A 25,615-nucleotide genomic window follows, 5' to 3' on the forward strand; every position below is an offset into this window, starting at 1 on the left:
TAGTTGAGGAATTGAGTCTTGTCCAAGCTCACCTACCCGATCAGTGACAGAAATAAGAATAGAGGCCGGGCATGGTGGCTCACGCCTGTAATCCCAGTACTTTGGGAGGCCGAGGCAGGGGGATCACTTGAGGTCAGGAGTTTGAGACCAGCCTGACCAACATGGAGAAGCCCCTTCTCTACTAAAAATACAAAATTAGCTGGGCGTGGTGGCAGGCGCCTGTAGTCCCAGCTACTTGGGAGGCTGAGGCAGGAGAATCGCTTGAACCTGGGAGGTGGAGGTTGCAGTGAACCGAGATCAGCGCCACTGCACTCCAGCCTGAGCAATAGAGCAAGACTCTGTCTCCAAAAAAAAAAAAAAAAAAGAAATGACAATAAAACTCCTGCCTTCTCACTCCTTGTCTGGAGCTCTTTTGTTGAATAGTTCTGCCTCATCTTCCCAGGCCCTGTTCAGCTCAGCACTTCAACCATGTTATGCCATCTGGAAGAAAGATAAGCTACCCTGAAAGAATGTGGTATTTGAGATTCAGAAGAAACCGAGGAGTAGAAATATTCATAATATTAAGTCAGTCATTAGAAAGAATTTCTGGTCACTGAAAGTCTGAGCATAAGCTTTCCTTAGCCCCCATCCACTTGGAGTTTGGTTGGAGAGGATTCATTCCCCAGGGCTTTAGAACTTACACTACTTTAAAATGTTAGCAATGAAAAACAGTCTTTAAAGTATTTGCTCAGAATTTTCTCCAGACTAGATGGGGAAACATTTTATTCATAAGTTAATTTATTATGGGCTATCTTAGCACACCTGAATGTCATTTAAAAAGAAACAAACTTAGGCTGGGTGTGGTGGCTCACACCTGTAACCTCAGCACTTTGGGAGGCCAAGGCTACGGGTAGATCATGAGGTTAAGCGATCAAGACCATCCTGGCCAACATGGAGAAACCCCGTCTCTACTAAAAATACAAAAATTAGCTGGGCATGGTGGTGCACACCTGTAGTCCCAGCTACTCAGGAGGCTGAGGCAGAAGAATCGCTTGAACCCGGGACGCGGAGGTTGCAGCGAGCCAAGATCGCACCATTGCACTCCGGCGTGGTGACAGAGCGAGACTGCCTCAAAAGAAAAAAAACTTTAATGTTTTAAAAGACTCATCCAATCCAAATTGAATTTTTGTTTTCTTTGTATTTTACAGGTTTTGGGTCTAGTAATACTGGTTCTGTGTTTGGTCAAGCAGCCAGTACTGGTGGAACAGTCTTTGGCCAGGTAAAATATGCATTTGTCTTCTTTCATGTCAACATGTATCAAACCCATTCAGTTTTCTTCACTGTTATATAATCAGTTCATGTTGTATATCTAAATCCAGCAAATAGCCATGTGTGGTTCTTAAGCTGTACTCCCTTCAACTGCCTTGGAGATGCAGGAGTCTCAGCCTCTGATTAAAGAGGATCACTAGAATTTTGATCCTCCTTCCACAGTCTTCTGGGAAAGTATTTTGAAAGCACATTGCCTGATTCCTTTTTTTTTTAGATACAGGATCTTGCTCTGTTGCCCAGGCTGTAGTACAGTGGCACATTCACAGCTCACTCTAGCCATAAACTCCTGGGCTCAAGCAATCCTCCTGCCTCAGCATCCCCAGTAGCTAGGATTATATGCATGAGCCATAACACCCAGCTAATTTTTTATTTTTGTAGAGACACAGTCTCACTATGTTGGCCAGGCTGGTCTCAAACTCCTGGCCTCAAGCGATCCTCATGCAAGGGGATTACAGGCGTGAACTGACACGCCTGGCCACATTGCATGATTTCTATCAGTCCCCTGCATGTTAGGCCAAGGGTTGACAAACTACAGTCTGAGGGCTAAATATACCGTTTGGCTTTTTTGGGGTTCATTGTTTAACTTCTTTAAGAATGGTGTTTGTGTGTATGTGTATGTCTATATGTGTATATGTGTGTGTGTGTGTGTGTATTTTTTTTTTTTTTTTCTTTTTTTTGGAGGCAGGGTCTAACTCTGTTGCCCAGGCTGGAGGACAATGGTGCAGTCTTGGCTGACTGCAGCCTCCACCTCCCAGGCTCAAGTCATCCTCCCACCTCAGTCTCCCAAGTAGCTGGGACTACAGGCTTGTGCCACCTCACCCAGCTATTTTTTTTTTTTCTTTTTGTATTTTTGGTTGATACAGGGTTTTCCCATGTTGCCCAGGCTGGTCTGGTCTCTTAACTCCTGAGCTCAGGGTGATCTACCCGCCTTGGCCTCCCAAAGTGCTGGGATTACAGGCGTGAGCCACTGTGCCGGGCCAGTTTTTATATTTTTAAGTGGTTGTTTAAAAAGAAAAAAGAGGAAGAAGGTTTGGCAACATATATGTCCCCTCTGCTAAGCTATATGTAGCCCGGAGACTCCTTTTGGTGAACTGAGCTATTTGATGTTATGTAGCTAGCAGTTATCTATGTGCCAGGCATAATTTTAAGTCTTTTATACAAATTAATTCATGTAAGCATCACAGCACCTCCATAAGATAGGTGAGATTATTGCCATTTAAGAGATGAGGACACTGAAGGCCCAGAGAGGTTAAATTAACTGTTACATCAGACACCAGCTACATTGAGATCATTTAGATGATAGTAACCTCCTAAGGAGCCCTTATGAAGAAAGATACCCTGATTTATCAGAAAGGATTGTGACTTTCTGAAGGTAGAATTTGTATTAGTCAAGGAGTTAATAAAGTGGTAGGCATAATATGCATCTTCAGAAAGAAATTTTCTTTATCATCTCTGTTTTCCTTTGAAGATAGGCTCTGCCCTAGTCCGTGATCTTTCTTAAGAGAGAAGTAGAACTTCTGATTTCCAGTTTCTGGTAGTAGAGGACTAAGTCATTCAGGGGAACCACGTTCCCTACTGAAAACTGCTAAAAAATGCTAGATAAAACATAAAAACCCCATTTTTAAAAGCACCAATAAACTAACAAGGTATTTTACCAAGCCAAAAGGAAAATGGGAACCTAGAGAAGTAAAGTGGAGCCCACAAGTCAGTTGTGCCCTGACAGCATTTACTAACCTGAGAAAATGTGAATTTTCTATTTAATAACCCCTAAGGTGAAGGGACAAAAATCACCAACTAAGATATGCACAAAGTGGGGAGTCTAAAAGAGACCCTCCCACAATCAGCTGGGACTCCACGTTGACAGGTCTCAGCCCGTGACTAGACTGATATGGTTCCATGGTGATGCTGCCTCCAGGTGTCTGGCAGAGGCAGCGCAGGCCCACCCTGAAGGAGAGGAACTTTACCTAGCCTTCGAATTACTCTTACAAGTAATTTCTGTCCCTAAATGAGACACAAGGAAACCAGGAACTATGAGCAAGAGCCAGAATAAGCATCAGAAATTACCTTTGCACAGACTACCTAAACTATCAAGCAGCTGGGGCTTACAGAGTTTAGAAGAAATCAAAGACAAACTTGAAAATACCAGTAAGGAATAGAAAATCATAAGAAGTGTCATAGCAGATGTGAAGAAGAACCAAATAGAATTTCTAGGAAAATGTAATGATTAAACTCACGTTTAAACTCAGTGGCTCTATTTGGAGCAGATTAGACCTTCTGAAAGGAGTAGTGGCGCACTAGAACAGAATGTGGTAGCCAACGTTTCCAGCTTTGAGGGCTATGGATAGCCTCTGTCAGAAGCACTCAATGCTGCCATTGTAGTGCAAAAGCAGCCATAGACAATATGTAAACGAATGAGCTTGATTGTGTTCAGTAAAGCTTTGTTTACAAAAACAGGCAGTGAGCTGGATTTGGCCCCTGAGCTGTAGTTTGCTGACCCAAGGGCTGAATTTGGCCCCCGAGCTGTAGTTTGCTCACCTAACTAGAAGGTAGGTTAAGGTGAGTTATCTGGAATGCATCACAGAAAGCAAAATGAAAGACACAAAAGAGAAAAAATCCTGTGGGAAAAAATGCAACATACATTTAATCAGAATCCCAGAAGGAGAAGAGAGAAAGAAACTTCCGAAACTATTTGATAATAGTAACCCACAGATTCAGAAGCCCAACAAGTGCCAAACGGGAATGCATAAAAGGAAACTGATTCTGAGACCTGTCCTAGTGATACTGCAGAACACCAAAGATAAAATATTAACAGCAACTGGAGAAAAAAGACAGATTATCTTTCTAGGAAGCCATAGGTAGACTGACAGCAGACTTTTCAGCAGTAACCATGAAAGCCAGAATTGGCCACCTAGCATTTCTAAATCCAGCAAAAAATATCTAAAGAATGAAGAGAAATCAAGACTTTTTTTCAGATAAGCCAGTACCGAAAGAATTTACATCTAGCAGACTGACTCCAGCCTGGGCGACAGAGCGAGACTCCATCTCAGAAAACAAAAGAAATTCTAAGAGATATTATCTGGAAAGAAGGAAAATTTGACCTCACTAAAATTATGGCCTTCTTAATTTTAGGGTAAAACAAGCCATTAAATAGGAAAATTGTAGCCTATGTAACCAACAGTGTAATTATATTCAGAATATGTAAAGATTTCCTATAGTTCAAAAAGAAAGACAACTATACCCAAATTAAAAGGCTGACAGTACCAAGTATTGGTAAGGAAGAAGAGCAACTGGGAACTCATATATTGCTAGTGAGAGTGTAAATTCATATTAACCACTTTGGAAAACCATTTGGCAGTATCAAAACTAGATACAAAATCCCTCTTGGCCCAGCAAATCTACCCTGAATATGTAACCAACAGAAATGAGTGCCTTTGTTCACCAAAAGATATGGGTAAGAATGTTCACAGCAGAATATTCTTAATAGCTAAACACAGGAAACAGTCCAAATGCTTATGAGCTAAAGAATGGATAAATAAATTGTGGTATATTTATACAGCCAAATGCCACAGAGAAATGAAATAAAACGTACTGCTCCTATAACTGGCCTAGATTTGTTTTTTTGTTTTTTGTTTTTGTTTTTTTGAGACAGAGTCTTATTCTATTGCCTAGGCTGGAGTGCGGTGGCATGGTCTTGGCTCACTGCAACCTCTGCCTGCTAGATTCAAGCAATTCTCTTGCCTCAGCCTCCTGAGTAGCTGGGATTACAGGCACCCACCACCACGCCCAGCTAATTTTTTTATTTTTAGTGGAGACGGGGTTTCGCCATGTTGACCAGGCTGACCTTGAACTCCTGACCTCAGGTGGTCTGCCCACCTGGACTTCCCGAAGTGCTAGGATTACAGGTGTGAGCCACCATGCCCAGCCTAAATTTGTTCTTTAAAGAAAGTTGTGCACATATGTATCAGTATACAAGTGTATTCATAGCAACATTGTTGTAATAGCTTACAACTAGAAGCAGCCCAAATGTTTATCAACATTCATATGGGTAAGTAAATTTATATTATTCCACAATAGAATTTTTTTTTATTTTTTTATTTTTTTGAGACAGGGTTTTACTCCTGTCATCAAGGCTGGAGTGCAATGATGTGATCTCTCTACTCACTGCAACCCTCGCCTCCCAGGCTCAAGTGGTTCTCCTGCCTTAGCTACCCACGTACCTGAGACTACAGGTGCACGCACTGTGCCTGGCTAATTTTTTCTATTTTTTTGTAGAGACGGGGTTTCACATGTTGCCAAGGCTGGTCTTGAACTCCTGGGCTTAAGCAGTCTGCCTGCCTCAGCCTCCCAAAGTGCTGAGATTACAGACATGAGACACTATACCCAGCCCTCTTTTCTTTTTTTTTTTTTTGAGACAGGATCTCGTTCTGTCACCCAGGGTGGAGTGCAGTGGCACAGTCACAGGTAATTGCAGCCTTGATCTCCTGGGCTCAAGCAGTCTTCCTATTTCAGTCTCCAGAATAACTAGGTCCACAGATGCACCACCACGCCCAACTAATTTTTTCAATTTGTTGTAGAGAAGGGGTCTCACCATGTTACCTAGGCTGGTCTGGAACTCCTGGCCCAAGTGATCCTCCCACCTGGACCTCCCAAAGTGCTGATGAGATAACAGGCATAAGACACCATACCTGGTCCCATAGTAGAATATTATCCAGCTAGGAAAATGAGCAGATTTCAGCTACATGTATAACTGACAAGCACAATGTTGAACCAAAGAAATAGAAAACATCACTGTGATAAACTCCATATTGTTACTTCCCCTTCCACTCCATATTCTTCCTCCACAGAAATTATGTTTGCAATTGGAAGGGCCAAAGATTGAAATCAAGGTTTTTTTCTATGATGGCAGGGGCCTTATTGTTTCTATTTATTGCTGCATCTCCAATGCTTAAGACTGTGTCTGGCACATGATAGGCATTGTGGAAATGAATGAACTTTCAGGTAGCAGAAGTATCCTCAGAAAACTCTAAAGATGCTAGACAGATTCTGGCTAGGATGTAAAAGGATATAGAAAACCTTCACTGCCATAATAACACCAAGAAAAAATCAGATAATGTAGAAATCACACTTACTCTGGCAGTATTGGAATTATTTACTACTGTATAACAAATTGCCTCAAAACCTAGTAGCCTACAACAGCTACTTATTTATTATAGTCTTGGATTCTGTGGGTCATAACTTCGGATGTACTTAGTGGGGATGGCTTGTCTTCACAGTATCGGTGGTCTCAGCTGGAAGAAGGGAAGACTTGAGGCGGGAGTCATCTGAAGGCTCACTCTGTCAGTGGTTGGCTTGGCTGTTGGCTCAGACCTTAACTGGAGCTGTTAGCTGAACACCTACATTTGGCCTGTGTAGTCTGGGCTCCCTCACAACATGGTGGCTAGGTTCCAAGGACGAACATTCCAAGAAAGCGGAAGAGCCATGCTGAAGCTGTATAACCTTTTATGACCTATCCTCAGAAGTCACAGAACATCACTTAGGTTGCATCCTCGTCATCAGGGCACTCACAAATTCCCATCCAGGTTCAAGAGGAGATATAGAGGCCACCTCTTGCTCTAGAAGAGCATATGGGACTAGAAGTAATGCTGTGATCATCTTTGGAAAATCTGTCATAATTGGACTATTGAAGAGTGGCAGAAAGCCTTGTCGAACTGATTTCCAGAGAGTGGAGCCCATCATAGGTGTGAGCACTGTGGCACAGCTGCTGCTAGGGGCAGATGCCAGGTCTGGGTTTGAGCAGGTAGTAGAGAGGCCTTGCCAAAGACTGAGAAAATGTACTGGCTGGAGAAGGAGCTGTTGGCAGTGATGGGGGCAAGCAAAATAAATGACCGGTAATTACATGAAAAGGTGATCAGATAGCATTAAACTAATGAGGGAAATGAAAATCAAAACCACAATTAGTTAAGATACCACTTCACATCCACTAGGATGGCTATCATTTAAAAAGTGAAAAATAAAAATAACCAGTGTTAGCAAGAATATGGAGACATTAGAACCCTCATACATTGCTGGTGAGAATGCAGAATTGTGCAGCTACTATAGTTTGGTGGTTTCTCAAAAAGCTAAATGTAATACTTCTAGCATATGACCCAGCAGTTCTACACTGGGGTAGAATGCCCAAAGCAATTGAAAAAAAGGGACTCGAACAAATACTTGTACATCAGTGTTCATTGCAGCATTATTCACAGTAGCCAAAAGGTGGAAACAACCCAAGTGTCAAACAGCAGATGAACGGATAAACAAAATGTGGTATATACAGTCAGTGGAGTATTGTTCAGCCATAAAAAGAAGTGAAGTTCTTGTCCAGGCATGGTGGCTCACGCCTGTAATCCCAGCACTTTGGGAGGCTGAGGCAGGTGGATCATGAGGTCAAGAGATGGAGACCATCCTGGCCAACATGGTGAAACCCTGTCTCTACCAAAAACAAAAATTAGTGGGCATGGTGACGTGCGCTGGTAGTCCCAGCTACTCGGGAGGCTGAGGCAGGAGAATCGCTTGAACCTAGGAGGCGGAGGTTGCAATGAGCCGAGCTCATGCCACTGCACTCCGGCCTGGGCAACAGAGAGACTCCGTCTCAAGCAAACGAACGAATGAATGAATGAATGAATGAAGTTCTCGTTCATGCTACATATAGATAAACTTTGAAAACCATATGCTAAGGCTGGGTGCAGTGGTGCACACCTGTGATCCTAGCACTTTGGGAGGCCGGGGTGGGCAGATAGCTTGAGCTCAGGAGTGTTGAGACTAACATGGCAAAACTCTCATCTCTACAAAATAAAAGACCCACAAGTTAGCTGGGCGTGGCAGTGCATGCCTGTAGTCCCGGCTACTAAGGAGGCTGAGGTGGGAGGATCACTTGAGCCCGGGAGGTCAAGGCTGCTGCAGTGAGCTGTGTTCGCATCACTGCACTCCAGCCTGGGTGACAAAGTGAGAACCCTGTCACAGTCAGTCAAATTTATTTATTTATTTAGCGATGGAATCTTGTTCTGCCGCCCAGGCTGGAGTGCAGTAGCGCAGTCTCAACTCACTGCAACCTCTGCCTCCCGGGTTCAATCAGTTCTCCCACCTCAGCCTCTCAAGTAGTAGCTGTGACTACAGGTGGTCACTGTCACACCTGGCTAATGTTTGTATTTTTAGTAGAGTTGGAGTTTCACCATGTTGACCAGGCTGGTCCCAAACTCCTGACCTCAGGTGATCCGCCCACCTCGGCCTCCCAAAGTGCTGGGATTACAGGCATGAGCCACCACACCTGGCTTCAGTCAATCAGATTAAAAACTCAGATTGGGATCCGAAAGACTTATAAGTGCAACAATAATTCAGCATACATATCCTCCAGCTCTCCCCCGCCAATCCTCCCCAACTTTTGCAAAGAAAAAGGAACTAAAGGCAGCACTAAAAAGTAGAAAGAACTAACAGGGTCTTACATTCTCCTGTTTTCTGTAACTATTGTTTGAAAGGTGATACTTCCTCCTGGCTTCCACCTCAGGTACTTATAGACCAATAACCTAAAACCTAAGCGGAGACAATGTTGGGCTAACCAGAGGTGAGCTCAGTCTTCTTAAATCTGGGACTCAGGCCGGGCCCGGTGGCTCACGCCTGTAATCCCAGCACTTTGGGAGGCCGAGGCGGGCAGATCACAAGGTCAGGAGATCAAGACCATGGTGAAACCCCGTCTCTAATAAAAAATACAAAAAAAATAAAATAGCAGGGTGAGGTGGCGGGCGCCTGTAGTCCCAGCTACTCGGGAGGCTGAGGCAGGAGAATGGCGTGAACCCGGGAGGCGGAGCTTGCAGTGAGATGAGATCCGGCCACTGCACTCCAGCCTGGGCGACAGAGCGAGACTCTGTCTCAAAAAAAAAAAGAAAGAAAAGAAAAACAGGGCTGGGCGCGGTGGCTCAAGCCTGTAATCCCAGCACTTTGGGAGGCCGAGACGGGCAGATCACGAGGTCAGGAGATCAAGACCATCCTGGCTAACACGGCGAAACCCCGTCTCTACTGAAAAATACAAAAAACTAGCCGGGCGAGGTGGCGGGCGCCTGTAGTCCCAGCTACTCAGGAGGCCGGGGCAGGAGAATGGTGTAAACCCGGGAGGCGGAGCTTGCAGTGAGCTGCGATCCGGCCACTGCACTCCAGCCTGGGCGACAGAGCGAGACTCTGTCTCAAAAAAAAAAAGAAAAGCAGAAGTCTTTATCTGTGTTTGAAGTTTAAATCTAGTACGTGAAATTAAAAAAAATTAGGCTTAACAGCAGAGTGAATACTACAAAAGAACGGTGAACTCAAAGACATATCAATAGAAATTATCTAAAAGGAAGGTCAGAGAGATGGAAAAAAAAGTGGATAGAGCATTTCTGCTATCTATGCAACAATATCAGGCAGTCCGACATTTGTGTAATCAGAATCCTGGAAGGGTAAGAGACAGAATGGGTAGGATAAATTCACAAAAGAAGTGCAAAACTTATGCAAAGAATACTATAAAACATTGTTGAAATTAATTACAACCTAAATAAATGAAAATACATACCGTATTCATGGATCAGAAGACTCAACATTTTGTTAAGATGGAATACTTAGCTAGTAAATTGTAGAACCAGTGCTGAAACCAAAGTCTGTTCAGATTAATTTAATCATTCATATAGGAATTCATGGTGGGTAAGACAGGTGAAAGTGGCTGTGTTCATGGAGCTTCCATTAGATGGAGGGAGTCATCCTTTAATAAAACAGTATAATTTCAGACAGTGTTAAGTACTATGAAGAAATAAAGCGTGATGTGATAATAATTGGGGAAGATGGTTTAGGTTAGATGGTCAGGAAATGCCTCTCTGAAAAAGTCTCATAAATGTCTCTATTTCTTTTTACATTTTGTTTTCTTGAATTAGGACCAAATAAAGGCCACACATTGAGATTGCTTGCTATGTCTCTTAAGTCTCTTTATCTATAGGTTCCCCTTTCACGTCTCCCTTTTGAATTTTTCCTGGTAATTCAGTTGTTGAAGAAAGCTGGTCATTTGTCCTGTGGCGTTTCTCATGATCTGGTTGCTGACTGCACAGCTTCCAAGTGAGCGCCATCTGTTGTGGGAAGTCAGGGACCCCGAACAGAGGGACCTGCTGAAGCCGTGACAGAAGAACATAAATTGTGAAGATTTCATGGACATTTATTAGTTCCCCAAATTAATACTTTTATAATTTCTTACGTCTGTCTTTACTACAATCTCTGAACATAAATTGTGAAAATTTCATGGACATTTATCACTTCCCCAATCAATACTCTTGTGATTTCCTATGCCTGTCTTTAATCTCTTAATCCCGTCATCTTCATAAGCTGAGGATGTATGTTGCCCCAGGACCCTGTGATGATTGCGTTATCTGCACAAATTATTTGTAGAGCATCTGTATTTGAACAATATAAAATCTGGGCATCCAAAAGGAACAGGATGGCTGCGATTTTCAGGGAACAAGGAAGATAACCACTGACCTGAGGGGCTGGACAGAACAGAGTCATGTTTCTCTTCTTACAAAAGCAAATAGGAGAAATATCACTGAATTCTTTTTCTCAGCAAGGAACAGCCCTGAGAAGGAGAATGCATTCTTAGGTGGAGGTCTCCAAAATGGCCACTCTAGGAGTGTCTGTCTTATACTGTTGTAGACAAGGGATGAAATAAGCCCTGGTCTCCTGTAGTGCCCCCAGGCTTATTAGGATTAGGAAATTCCTGCCTAGTAAATTTTAGACCTGTTGTCTGCTCTCAAACCCTGCCTCCTGATAAGATGTTATCAATGATAATGCATGCCCAGTGGGACATGAAACTTCATCAGCAATTCTGATTTCACCCTGGTCCTGTGATCTCGCTCTGCCGCCATTTGCCTTGTGATATTTTATTGCCTTGAAGCGTGACCCTATTCGTACACCCCTCCCCTTTTGAAATCCATAAGAAAAACTTGCTGGTTTTGCGGCTCAGGGGGCATCACGGAACCTGCTGATATGTGATGTCTCCCCCGGACACCCAGCTTTAAAATTTCTCTCTTTAGTAGTCTTTCCCTTTATTTCTCAGACCAACCAACACTTAGGGAAAATAGAAAAGAACCTACATTGAAATATTGGGGGCTGATTCCCCGATAACCATCCTCGACCCTCTGTTACTTCCTCTGCAGTGGTGGTTGGGTCTAGAGACTTGAGTAGAGTCAAGTTGATTTTTTTTGGCAATATTGTTAAGTCTAGATCTTAAACACTCCTTACTCCTTACACTATATTAAGGCATTATTGTTAAAATTTTCAGATATAATGGTCATGTGGTGATGGTTTGTTTTATAGATTTATACAGGAAAATTAGTAGATGAAATGATATGTCTGAGATTTGCTCCACTGTAATAAAGGATAAGAAGTACTTGGGGGTAAAGACAAAATCTGACAGGCCATGAGTCGAGCATTGTTGAATCTGGCTGATGGGTGTCTGGAGGGTTCATTATACTCTTCTGTCTGCTTTTTGTACAGTTTTTAGATTGTCCATACTTTTATGTTTTAAAGCCTATTATTTATCTCAAAATGAATTCTCCCTCACCCATTTATGAGGATGCAATAACTATCAATTCATGTTGACTTCAATAAAGTATGTTAGTGATCGACTTCATTTTTATGGGAAGCTATTATTTATCAAATCACTTTTTTTTTTTTTGACGGAGTTTTGCTCTTGTTGACCAGACTGGAGTGCAGTGGCGCGATACTGCCTCACTGCAACCTCCGCCTCCCAGGTTCAAGCGATTCTCCTGCCTCAGCCTCCCAGGTAGCTGGGATTACAGGAATGCACCACCACGCCCAGCTAATTTTGTATTTTTAGTAGAGACAGGTATTCTCCATGTTGGCCACTCTAGTCTCGAACTCCCGACCTCAGGTGATCCGTCTGCCTTGGCCTCCCAAAGTGCTGGGATTATAGGTGTGAGCCACTGCCTCCAACCTATCAAATCGCAGTTTAAAAATTGGGCTGAACCATTTGAGGTTTCTGAGCTTTGTCAGGCAAAATGCTCATATACTGGCAGTTTTCTGTGTTTCAGCCTGCTGCATGGATGTCAGCTAAGCAGTCAGATACCTTCCACGTGCATGCATTCATTTTTAGGTTTTCTACCTTTCCGTGGCAGTTTACTAGTTATCAGAGCCATTTTTTGTTAGGGCTGGATTGGATTCCTAGTTTTTAAATGGTTGTAGTGAATTGGTACTGTTTTGTTGTTGTTGTTGTTGTTAAGAAATTTAAAGGGGAAAAAAAAGAGACTAGGAAGTACATTAAGTATGTTGCCCTAAGACAGAAATTAGCTTGTTGTATTTGAGGCACAGAAGATATGTGTGACTGTCCTGAGTGAGGGGGAGGGTGATAAAAGATGATGTCAGAGCGGTGGACGAGGGACAGATCATGTAGGGCCTTCTAGAATTGGTAGGAGCGAAATGATGTGACTGCATTGCAAGTAGTGCTCCAGCTGCTATGTAGACATAGACCGTAGTGGGAGCAAAAGACCAGCTAAGTTGTTGCATAGTCGGGGCAAAAGCTTGGGGTTAGGTGGCTCAGACCAGAGTAGAAAGGAGGGGATACCCTGAGGGGTAGGGCGTGTTTCAGAAGTGGCCCCTGGAGGTTCAACGAGTAGAGATTAAATGATTACTTAGAAAATACTTAGAAATGTGTCTAGCACATACAGAGTGCTTGATTTTTGGTTCATTGTGGTTAAAACACTGAACAACCATTTTTTGAGCATGTAAGTCTGTTTCAGGCTCTGTTCTAAAGTATGTTACATTTCTTGGCTCATGTAATTCACTTGCCACCATATTGAGGTGGGTAGTTTATTACCCCCATTTTACAGGAGGGAATCGATAACACCGCTCTGTTCTTGCAAGTTTCTGTGCACAGTGGCCCCTTTCTAAAGTCCATCTTATTCTGCATTCTCAGCCACGGAGAGATGACACTTAACTAATGTGAATGGCCCCTCAGATGTAACCCAGTTGTTCTTTAAGAACCAGCTTCCAGAGAAGTTAAGTGTCTGGGACCTGACACAGCCTTGAGTCAGCATTTGCCCCTGCACTAGCAGCATCTTCTGAGCATGAGATTTGCGAACTTGGGCCAAATTCAGCTTTGGTCATCATTTCAACAATGAAGCTAATTTAAGCTTACTTCTGCAGCACTGGGAAAGTCATTATGAAATAAAAGCACACAAATTGAGAGAAAGACAGTGAAAATCACTTACCATCCATTGCTGATGAGTTCAGCCAAACACTGGAGGAATCAGAATAAGTGGTGTTCGTAATAGCTTGTAAATGTTTTCAAACTTTTTATTTGGTGGATCTCCTGTGGGTTTGGTTTTCCTGACCCTGGTATTGTGTCAAACAGACAGTATGGGCAGCGTGGCAGATAAACATTAAAAGTTCCCACCTACCATAAGTCATGTTTTCAGAGAACTGTGAACATGGAATAGCTTGAGAATTTCTCATAGGGAAGAAGTCCCTGTCCAGAGTCTAGCTTCTTTTGTGGTTGTTAGAGCATTTGTACCAGAACTAATCAGAGTTCTCTTGCTTTTTCCATTTGTACCAGCTGTGAGTACCTCCTGCCCACGGATGCAGCCTGCCATTTCACGATGACCTCTCATCCTATCTTGCTTCCTGACCCTTTTGTTTTTTAGCAATCATCCTCTTCCAGTGGTAGCGTGTTTGGGTCTGGAAACACTGGAAGAGGGGGAGGTTTCTTCAGTGGCCTTGGAGGAAAACCCAGTCAGGATGCAGCCAACAAAAACCCGTTCAGCTCGGCCAGTGGGGGCTTTGGATCCACAGCTACTGCAAGTAAGTTGAGAAGACTTTTCCCAGTCCCTTGGTACCCTAATGCCATTTTCATTCTTAATGCCATATCAAAGCTTCAGTGACAAATATAAAAAGAAAAAAAAATTATCTAGAAGGCCCATTTAAAATATCTTCCCCAAAGCAGTGTGATCTGTTTTGGTTTTTTATTTTTGGTTTTTTAATGAGATGTGCTATATAATCATGAAAAGACATCAGATCTGCAGGGAGAGGATCTGTGTATTGAGCTGCTCCCCTCTTCTCTCCCAAGGCCCAATCGTTCTGTTTCTTAGTATTGGAGTGACTTGAAGTGAAGGCAAGCAGACAAGCATAAGTGAGCGGCAGCATAGCAAGCCGAGCATGCTGGGAGGAGAGCGTGTAGACTTTCATTTGGGTAGTACTCTCCGAATAGCTCCTGTGGGGAGATGTCATCCAAAAGTTGAAGCCTTTACTGTTTCTCACCTCTTACATTTTTGTTTTATTTTCATCTGAAGCTGTATCTGCTGGTACTTTCTTGAGCTAATTTCTTTTCTTTTTTTTTTTTTTTTTTTTTTTGTTGTTGAGACGGAGTTTCACTCTTGTTGCCCAGGCTGGAGTGCAATGGTGCAATCTCGGCCCACTACAACCTCCGCCTCCCGTGTTCAAATGATTCTCCTGCCTTAGCCTCCCAAGTAGCTGGGATTACAGGCATGCGCCACCATGCCCAGCTGATATTTTTGGTAGAGACAGGGTTTAGCCATGTTGACCAATCTGGTCTCAAACTCCTCTGCCCGCCTCGGCCTCCCAAAGTGCTGGGATTATAGGATGAGCCACCATGCCCAGCCTTCTTTAGCTGATTTTTTTAATTCTTTTTTTTTTTTTTTTTTTTTTTGAGACAGAGTTTTGCTCTGTCACCAAGGCTGGAGTACAGTGGCGCGATCTCAGCTCACTGCAAGCTCCGCTTCCCAGGTTCACGCCATTCTCCTGCCTCAGCCTCCCGAATAACTGGGATTACAGGCGCCCACCACCACACCTGGCTAATTTTTTGTATTTTTTGTATTTTTTTTTTTTTTTTTTTTTTTGAGACGGAGTCTCGCTCTGTCACCCAGGCTGGAGTGCAGTGGCCGGATCTCAGCTCACTGCAAGCTCCGCCTCCCGGGTTCACGCCATTCTCCTGCCTCAGCCTCCCGAGTAGCTGGGACTACAGGCGCCCGCCACCTCGCCCGGCTAGTTTTTTGTATTTTTTAGTAGAGACGGGGTTTCACCGTGTTAACCAGGATGGTCTCGATCTCCTGACCTCGTGATCCGCCCGTCTCGGCCTCCCAAAGTGCTGGGATTACAGGCTTGAGCCACCGCGCCCGGCCAATTTTTTGTATTTTTTATAGTAGAGATGGGGTTTCACCGTGTTAGCCAGGAGGTATTGATCACCTGACCTTGTGACCTGCCTGCCTTGGCCTCCCAAAGTGCTGGGATTACAGCCACTGTGCCCGAACTTTTTTTTTTTTTTTGAGACAGTGTTACTCTCTCGCCCAGGCTGGAGTGCAGTGGCACAATCTCGGCTCACTGCAACCTCCTGGGTTCAAGCAATTTCAAGCAATTCTCCAGCTCAGCCTCCTGAGTAGCTGGGATTACAGGCGCCTGCCACCAAGCCTGGCTAGTGTTTGTATTTTTAGTAGAGATGGGGTTTTACCGTGTTGGCCAGGCTGGTCTTGAATCCTGACCTCAAGTGATCTGCCCACCTCAGCCTCCCAAAGTGCTGGGATTACAGGCGTGAGCCACCGTGCTCGGCCTTAAAAATTCTTTGTTGAGCTGCGTATTCATGGTTGGAAATGAAAGAAATCTGTTTGTGTAGATCTGTTATCCTGCTGCTCAGACGGAGGCTGAGATTAGAAGTTGGGAGCCTGTCCTGTTTGTCTCAGCTTCTCTCATTTAATATGCTCTACATGAAGTTTCTCTCATCTGTTGTGCTGTGTGAGATCTCCATGAATCATGAGCTAGTGTTCTGCAGTCATGACGGATGTTTCCTTAATATTAAGACCTATGCAGTTAGCAAAACTTTCTATCCTGATTTGCCCTTCTAAATTCCTAAATCAAAAACTAGTCATTTTTTTAGTTCAGCCTGGGCAACACAGCAAGACCCCATCTCAAAAACCAAACAAACAAAAACCTAGTTATTTTGTTGTCACTGTCCACTCCACTAATACATAAGGAAAGATTACTTGTCAAGAGTCACATACCTTTTAATTCGTGAAATTATATAATCAGAAGTTTTTGTTCTTTAGGTTTCAGTTGGCCAGGAGGGATTTAGAATCCTGAATCTTAGAAATCAAGTTGCCGGGCGCGGTGGCTCAAGCCTGTAATCCCAGCACTTTGGGAGGCCGAGGCGGGCGGATCACAAGGTCAGGAGATCGAGACCACAGTGAAACCCCGTCTCTACTAAAAATACAAAAAATTAGCCGGGCGCGGTGGCGGGTGCCTGTAGTCCCAGATACTCAGGAGGCTGAGGCAGGAGAATGGCGGGAACCCGGGAGGTGGAGCTTGCAGTGAGCCGAGATCGCGCCACTGCACTCCAGCCTGGGCAACAGCGTGAGACTCTGTCTCAAAAAAAAAAAAAGAAATCAAGTCAAGTAGTTTTCAAAATCCGTTTTTGCCAGTGAACTCTTAAGTAGCATCCTGACAAGGAAAACACAAGTAGGTTCATGCTGAAGCAGGGGTCAAGAACTCCAAGACACACAGCTGACTGGCACCACACGACTGCGAGGCTCCATAGCACATACTTTGAAAACATCGTCCTTTTATGGCTCTTCATTTTCCATTGAGGAAACAAGCCCAGAATGCTGAGGTCACAGAGCGAGAAAGTCACAGATGTAGAGCTCAGCTAGACTATATGTCACATGCCAAACACAGAATCTGGCACAGAATAGACACTTACTAACATGCTCCACTGCAGTTAGAAATTTGGGTTTATCCCAGAGCTAAGGTATCATATGTGAGGTTGTGTTACTGGCCAATTTTGTTGAAAGTTAAATGTGTCATATCCCTATAAACATTCATTTACTCATCTCTAATGCCATGACTCTTGACTGTCAAGGAGTTGCCTTTGGTCAGTGGCTGGCTGCAGCTGGTTTGCACGGACACAGGAGAGCCAGCCATGCACATCTTCCCAATTGCTCATTTGGTGACATCGTGTGGGGTAGCCTGAAATTAGCCATTGTAGAGTATTGATATCATGGAAATCAGAAAACCCTACAAACCAGGACTCCCCAGCCTGTCAAACATTACTGGCTAATTCTTTTAATTCTGGTTTAAAGTAAACACATAACTATTCTTGATACCGGATAACCCGTTAGTCTTCATCTTCTAAATGTTGGCTGTTAACTATAAACCAACAATTTACATGTGTGCCTAAGGGAAGTTTAAGTGATTTTGAAGGAGTCGAGGAAATACTTAACATTATATTATTTTTAAAAACTAAGTATATGATTTTATTTCAACAGTTTTTGGGGGTACTAAGTGTATGATTCGATAATGAAAGGGACAGGAATTTTTTTAACCCTGAGAGCCACCAAGTACAGGGTAAGAGGAAGGAACAGTGGAGAAGGAAGAGCTGGGAGTCGTCTGGGGAAAGCCTACTCAGGATACTTTCTGCAGAATCATCAGTGACAGCCTCTTTCTCCTTAGGTGGCTCTGCATCATTTGATGCTTTGAGCACCACTTCTTTCCTGGACTGTATGAACTGATTCTCCTGGTTCCTTCTGCCTTTCAAACAATTCTTCCTCTGCTCCTCTTCTTTTCTTTTTTTTTTTTTTTTTTTTTTTTTTTTGAGACGGAGTCTCGCTCTGTCGCCCAGGCTGGACTGCAGTGGCCGGATCTCAGCTCACTGCAAGCTCCGCCTCCCGGGTTTACGCCATTCTCCTGCCTCAGCCTCCCGAGCAGCTGGGACTACAGGCGCCCGCCACCTCGCCCGGCTAGATTTTTGTATTTTTTTTTTTAGTAGAGACGGGGTTTCACCGTGTTAGCCAGGATGGTCTCGATCTCCTGACCTCGTGATCCGCCCGTCTCGGCCTCCCAAAGTGCTGGGATTACAGGCTTGAGCCACCGCGCCCGGCCTTTTCTTTTCTCTACATTCTCTCCTTCCCCCCCACCAACCCCCTCACTCCCCGCCCCATTTTGCTATGGGGCATTCCCCATGGTCCTCTGGTTCATCACAATCTTCTTCTCCCTTCCCCCTGGCTCTTCCATTGTGGTCTAAAAATCCATGCCAAACTGAGTCTTAAGACTGCATTTATTTTGCCCCTTTTCCTACTCAAAACCCTTGGACAGCTTCCCACTGACTATAGGATAAAGTCCAAACAAACTTGAAACTGGAATTCAGGGCCCTCCTTGAGCTGGCCCCAAAGTACCTTTCTGACTATACTCAGTTCCCCAGCACGTTCCTTCTGGTTTGGCCAGTTTGTCTGCTTGCTGTCCACACAAGCATCCCTCCCTCACTTCCTCCAGGTTCACATGGTACCCTGCACCCACCTTCTGAGCCTGTCCTTTTAAGGATGAATGCGAGGCTGTTTCTGTGTGCAGTGCACCTTTGCCTGGGGGTCATTCAGGCCCATCATGATTGCTCCCTCTCTGGAAATCCTGCGGCCCTTGGATTTCATCACTACACAAACCATCAAGCAGAAATAAACCAGCCTTTATTAATCACCTACTGTGTGCCAGAAGCTCAATGCACGTGAGCTAACCACTTCTTACAACAGTGCTTTTAGATGTGGCTGTCCCCATTTCACTGATAGGAAAATCAGGTCCAAGAGGAGATATAGACTGCAGAAGCTGCACAGCTGTTCAGTGGCATAGCCAGGATTTAGTCCAGATGCTTTTCCCGAGCTTTGATGGGCCATGTTTACGTAACGTCTCCCAGGTATGCCTTTTTGGGCAACACTTATGCATGGAAAAGACCCCATTATAGAGAGTTATTTGAGCAGTGCTCTTTGTGACATTTATGCCCTGGGCTGCTTAGCCCTGAAACTGCCCACTTGACCCCTGAGAAGTCATGAGAACTATAACAATGACCAGGAGAGACAAGCTGAGAACACCAGTGCTTGGAGTTGGCATGTTCTGTATCCAGAAGCTCAAAGCTTGCAAGAAGGGCTTCTCTCTGTCATTCCCATAGACTCTACTAAAGAAAACCTGTGAACCCATGGGGTCATCTAAAAGTCACCACCACTGTGGACTGTTACCCATAAGGACCTGTTGCCTCCTTGAGCACTGTCCTGAGGACACTGTGTAGGGCCATTCCCAGCACATTCTTTCTGTTTAGGGTCCTGAAAGACATATTTGTTTCGTCAGGAGATGAAGAAGCCATTTGATGATGATCATGTGGGTTCACGGGTCCCTCTACAACTGTTCTTGAAGAAAATATCTTGGAAAGTATCCTGGGCAAGAGCTTCTTGAGAGACCCCTTCAGAGTGTGCATTGAATTCTTGTTCAGTGACTTTAGACCTGCGGGATGATAATGGGGCCTGCTCTCTTTGTGTCAAATTTAATTACTATCCAGTTTATATTAAGTATAATTTAATTCAGGTTGGGTCAGGCATGCATGTTGGATTATGCTAGTGTTTTTGCCAAATAAAAGACCAAAGAGGATCCATGTTTTGCCAGCAGGGCAGAAGCCCAGAGCAGATGACAGTCTTACCTGTACTTGGCACCCCTAAAGTGTCAGTCACAGATGGCTATGCAAAGACAAACTTGTTTTTTTTACTGGATAGTTTATTTACAAGTCAAAAAGAATCTTCTATAGTGAAATATTGTTCTGTTCGCCAAGATATTCTCTTTGGTAATATGAGAATATGGTAACGTATTTTCAAAAGCTAGAGATTGTGTTATTTTGGAACCATTAGGAGAAAACCAAGAAACACATGTTGACATTAGAAACAGAGTCGCAGTCATTGTTTTATGCTACTATGTTTCAGAGCAGTTTAAATCAATGGTAAAATGTCTCAACATGCAGAGCTCCTTGAGAGACTAAATGAGAGTGATTACAGCTTTAATGGTGTCATTCTTGGGATCTTTTAAAAATGAAAAGGATTTCATTATCTCCTGCTGACCTGCTCAGTGTCTTACTAGCTGAAGTGTGATTGAGATGTGGAAGGAGGAGGTTGAAGGAACAGAGAAAGGCAGCAGCCTTTTCTGAGGGTCCACAGCATATCACACTAGTGCCCTGTGTGCATCATGTTATCTTCCCAGCATCCCTTGCAGAGTCAGAATTGCTGTCCTGTTCTATGTGTGGGGAAACTGGGACTTAGTTAGTTAAGTCCTTGCCCAGGGTCACGCAGCTATTAGGTAATCTCACCTGGGTCTGACTGCAAACTTCACTGCTTGTTCCACTATGATATGCCATAAAGATTTTAAAGTCAAAGTTTTAAATAGAGAAAAAGATTAAAAAGCCCAAAGACTTCTAAATGATCTCTGACTTCCCACCACTATCTCAGTAAAATCATTTCACCTCTCATTTCATATGGTTGCACCAAATTTCTCCAAGAGGAGATTCAACCCCAGTCTTGCCTTTGAATTTGTTTGCTATTTGAATTTTGCATTGCTAGCACTAACAAAGTACAAAATTGCAGCCCTCTGTTATTGAAATACCAAGTAAACAGAATGGCTGAGAAGCCTGTTTTTCATCTCCAGTGTCAAATGTACTGCCATTGAAGGAATCAAACTTAACTTTGGGCTAGCTCAATAAGGGGAAGGTCAAACTGCTCAGGAGGCCGTTTTGTGGGACTCCATCAAGGGATAAATTATCCTGTGGTACTGAGTTATGAGGGTGATACAAAGGGATTTCTCAACCACCCAGCTGCCGATGTCTGACATACCCGACATGTGGGTCCTTAGCCAGGCTCTCCAGTTGTCAGCAGTGTTTTTCTAGGGCAGTGACCATAATGTGATGGGCCAAGTCATATTGTATTACTGGTGCCTGGAAATTTGAGGTGACTGGGTCCCAAAGTGAGGCCACTCACCTCCTGGATTGTGGATTAAGAGCATTGCATCTGGACGTATTAACCGTGTTGGCTGTCCTGTTAGGGTCGGTTTGTAACAGCACAAGTTGAGAGACCTGAGGAGTGACAGGTTAATGGGGGCGGGGGGGGGGGGCACCCCTTCCAACAGCTCAACTTTGAAAATGATGTTAAGTGCTCCCCCTCTTCCAGTCCTCTCCTTTCACCTTCCCTGTGAACACCTGACTGGCTTAGGGAGAGACTGGTCCTTTATTACCCACCCAGTGATTACCCAGAGCATACGCTGTGCCTCCCATTTATGCCTTGTGTCTTTGGGCATCCACTCCACTTCAGGATAGCTTCTGCCTGCCTTGTGGGCATATATTTAATAAAACACCCATCCAGACGTGGTAGGAAACGTGAGTTATTCCTTGCCTTCCCACCAACACCCCTCCCCCCACAAAAAAAAGTTTGAAAACTCTGACATATCCTATGCTGTATTTGAGTGACAGCTTCTGTGTATGTAGACTTTGGCTATTTATTGTCTGTCAGGTTTGCATTTCTTGTAACAGGTGAAAAAATTCTCAGCCATCTTGGTTTTTAGTAGTTTCCTTTTTTCCTTTAATTCTTGGAGTGAATTCAGTGCATAGTTGAGAGAGGGGGAATGACCCCCTAGATAAGTATCTAAAAGGTCAAGGGCTTCATTAAACCTCTTAGAGGAAATCTGACTGGAAGTCTTGCTAGCCTCTTTCACATTCTTCAGACCATCCCTATATCCTCTTGGATCAAAGATAGGAGCACCGTGATTTTTCTCATTTCACTGCCATTCTCTGAGCAGCTCGGGCAGCCATAAGCATGCTGAACTTGACTATAAAAGCAGTAAGTAAGTGCTAGAAGCCATTATGCCTGGTTTGGATTTGTTCTAACTTTAATTTCCCTAGTTTGACAAAATTTGAAGTTGGTCTTGGTGTGAAGAAACCAATCAAAGCAAACCCTTTCTTCAGAAGAAAGCAGCCTGTGGGGCTGAGCCATGGCCTCCATTGCTGGGCCGTCCTGACACCTGCGGGAGCACGCCTCTTCAGTGGGGCCTCTCACTGCTCCTTTGTTTTGTGCCTGTAGAATCATGCCAGAAAATCCTGAGCCTGGGTGCCAGAATGACTAAAAACTTCCCAGCAAGGTGTGTGAAAATCAGAGAAAGTGCCTGTCGCTCTGCCGCTCCGCTCCCTTGGGTTCTAGGCGGCTTGTCACTCCCATCTTCCCAAACACCCAACTGATATTTTTTTCTTTGTTCTGAGAAGCAGGTAAAGACATTTCTCTCCCTCTGACCTCCCTCACATCTTCATCTCTTCGTCTCTTCAGATACCTCTAACCTGTTTGGAAACAGTGGGGCCAAGACATTTGGTGGCTTTGCCAGCTCGTCGTTTGGAGAGCAGAAACCCACTGGCACTTTCAGCTCTGGAGGAGGAAGTGTGGCATCCCAAGGCTTTGGGTTTTCCTCTCCAAACAAAACAGGTACTCCTGTGTCTATTTGTTATGGTTATCTTTTTATGCATATTTGTTTATGCGTAGATATCTGGAAGGAGACATCTCTAGGGTGGTTATCTCAAGAGAATAGGATTGGAGTAAAGAAGTTAACTGTTTCCTCCTCTTCATATTTACTGAGCATCTGCTACATTCCTAACATGATTCCAGGTCTTCCAAAACATGTTTAAAAGCATAGAATGCAAGTAATGCAACCTTTTTTTTTTTTTTTTTTTTTTTGTGTGTGAGATGGAGTCTAAATCTGTTACCAGGCTGGAGTTCAATGGTGCGATCTCGGCTCACAGCAACCTCCGACTCCCTGGTTCAAGCAATTCTTCTGCCTCAGCCTCCCTAGTAGCTGGGATTATAGGCATGTGCCACTATACCCAGCTAATTTTTGTACTTTTTTTTTTTTTTTTCTTTTTCTTTTTTTTTTTGAGACGGAGTCTCGCTCTGTCGCCCAGGCTGGAGTGCAGTGGCGCGATCTCGGCTCACTGCAAGCTCCGCCTCCCGGGTTCACGCCATTCTCCTGCCTCAGCCTCCCGAGTAGCTGGGACTACAGGCGCCCACAACCGCGCCCGGCTAATTTTTTGTATTTTTAGTAGAGACGGGGTTTCACCGTGGTCTCGATCTCCTGACCTTGTGATCCGCCCGCCTCGGCCTCCCAAAGTGCTGGGATTACAGGCGTGAGCCACCGCGCCCGGCCCTGATTTTTGTACTTTTAGTAGAGACGAGGTTTCACCATGTTGGCCAGGCTGGTCTCCATCTCTTAACCTCATGATCTGCCCACCTCGGCCTCCCAAAGTGCTGGGATTACAGACGTGAGCCACCGCGCCCAGCTGTAATGCAACTCTTTAGAGAACATAGAGTCTTCTTGGGAAAAAAACATTCTAAATATTTTACAGCTGCAGAACAACCAAAGTAAAGGAACACATAAGGAAATGATAACTAAAGTATCAACAGGAAAGCATCCTGAGTCATGGATTTGTTGGGGTGTCCATTATTTGTGAGGGTCAAAGCAGATTATCTGTTTAATTTCTCATCTGTATATTACTTTCCCCTCTTTCGCAAATCGGTTTTTTTTTTTTTTTTGAGACGGAGTCTGGCTCTGTCGCCCAGGCTGGAGTGCAGTGGCGCGATCTCGGCTCACTGCAACCTCTGCCTCCCAGCTTCATGCCATTCTCCTGCCTCAGCCTCCCGAGTTGCTGGGACTACAGGCGCCTGCCACCACGCCCGGCTAATTTTTTGTTTTTTTTTTTTTTTTTTTTTTTTTTGAGACGGAGTCTCGCTCTGTCTCCCGGGCTGGAGTTGCAGTGGCTGGATCTCAGCTCACTGCAAGCTCCGCCTCCCGGGTTCACGCCATTCTCCTGCCTCAGCCTCCCGAGTAGCTGGGACTACAGGCGCCGCCACCTCGCCCGGCTGGTTTTTTTTTTTTGTATTTTTTAGTAGAGACGGGGTTTCACCATGTTCACCAGGTTGGTCTCGATCTCCTGACCTCGTGATCCACCCGTCTCGGCCTCCCAAAGTGCTGGGATTACAGGCTTGAGCCACCGCGCCCGGCCAATTTTTTGTGTTTTTAATAGAGATGGCATTTCATCATGTGAAATGGTGATGGTCCCGATCTCCTGACCTCGTGATCTCCCCACCTCGGCCTCCCAAAGTGCTGGGATTACAGGCGTGAGCCACCACTCCTGGCCCCCAGATCCCTTTATTTTTAATTGAAGTATATGTGTATCCACAATCCAAATAGCATAAGTACACAGCTGAATTAATTTTCATAGTTGACACCCATGTAAACAAGGAAAAGGAACATTACTAGCACTACTTTTTATCCCAGCATTACTATTAAAGTATACATTTATATAAACTATATGCCTTTTTATAATCATGTATGATGTATTTATAACTAAAAATTTTTAAAGAACAATATATGTTTAGATCTGAAAACGTACTTCATTTCTGTCATCTGCCTCTCCATTCTGTTTCTGTCTCTGAGATCTGCGGGGAGTCTGCACTCCTGTTCTTGTTGATGGAAAGTTGTGTGAAAAGAATTTTTTTTAAGACGGGGGGGTCCAGGGTAGGCTGTTTGAGCAAGCAGCTTTTGAAAGCAAACTCCCCGTGGGTAAGTGGGCAGGACACTTGGCCCCCGTATGTATAGGATGCTCTGAAATATGCTAATTCCAGAGGAAGGATCCAACCTCAGGACTAGATGCATCGGTGGCTCTGACTTGGGAGTAAGGCTGCCCCAAATTAATACATGGAGTCTCATGTGTAGAGCCTAAAGTGCTGTGGTTTCCAAATCTACTGTGTACCTTACCTCAAACTGTGACTCAGGTAGCTTAGTCCTTGGTTGCTAGTTGTTAATACTGCTCCTAGAAATTAAAACAGAATATTCTGAAATGGGCTTCGCAGCTTTCTTTTTGCCACACACACAGTGCATTATTTAAAAATGAAAGGGCCACAAGGCTTTTATCCCAGTTAGAAAGGCACATCGTGAACATTTCAACTGGGGAATATTAGTTCATCGATCATCAAAACTTTGTATGTTTTTAGAAGACTGATAATGTTTTCTTTGACTCTTATGGTTTTCCTATATATGGTTCTTTATCCTGGGATTATGTCCCCATTGATTTGGAAATCTGACCTTTGAAATTGCGCCTGTAATCCCAGCAGTTTGGGAGGCTGAGGTGGGAGGATCACTTGAGCCCAGAAGTTCAAGACCAACCTGGGCAGCATAGTGAGACCTTTATCTCTAAAAGAAAAAAGGAAAATCACACCTAATTCAGATACTGGGTACAGTGGCTCACACCTGTAATCCCAGCACTTTGGGAGGCCAAGGAAGACAGATCACTTGAGTCCAGGAGTTTGAAACCAGCCTAGGTAACATGGCAAAAACCCGTCTCTACAAAAAAAAAAAAAAAAAAAAAAAAGAAAATGCAAAAATAAGCCAGACACAGCGGTGCATG

General features: G+C 44.1%; 1 protein-coding gene across 5 annotated transcripts in view; it reads left to right on the top strand.

Annotated features, from left to right (window-relative positions):
* The window catches only part of LOC105464101 (nucleoporin 214), a 113,159-nt gene that overhangs the window by 77,528 nt on the left and 10,016 nt on the right, over nucleotides 1-25,615 (top strand). For 3 of the 5 annotated variants that reach the window (XM_071078447.1, XM_071078446.1, XM_071078448.1), the window contains exons 30-32: nucleotides 1,188-1,258; nucleotides 14,016-14,172; nucleotides 22,488-22,640. In XM_071078447.1, coding sequence (XP_070934548.1) covers nucleotides 1,188-1,258; nucleotides 14,016-14,172; nucleotides 22,488-22,640 — 381 coding nt within the window. Of the gene's footprint in view, nucleotides 1-1,187; nucleotides 1,259-6,581; nucleotides 12,591-13,927; nucleotides 13,949-14,015; nucleotides 14,173-22,487; nucleotides 22,641-25,615 lie in introns of those variants that run through there. The other 2 variants (XM_071078450.1, XM_071078449.1) reach the window with 2 other exon arrangements.

This window comes from Macaca nemestrina, chromosome 14 (genome assembly GCF_043159975.1).
Source record: "Macaca nemestrina isolate mMacNem1 chromosome 14, mMacNem.hap1, whole genome shotgun sequence".
NCBI lineage: Eukaryota > Metazoa > Chordata > Mammalia > Primates > Cercopithecidae > Macaca > Macaca nemestrina.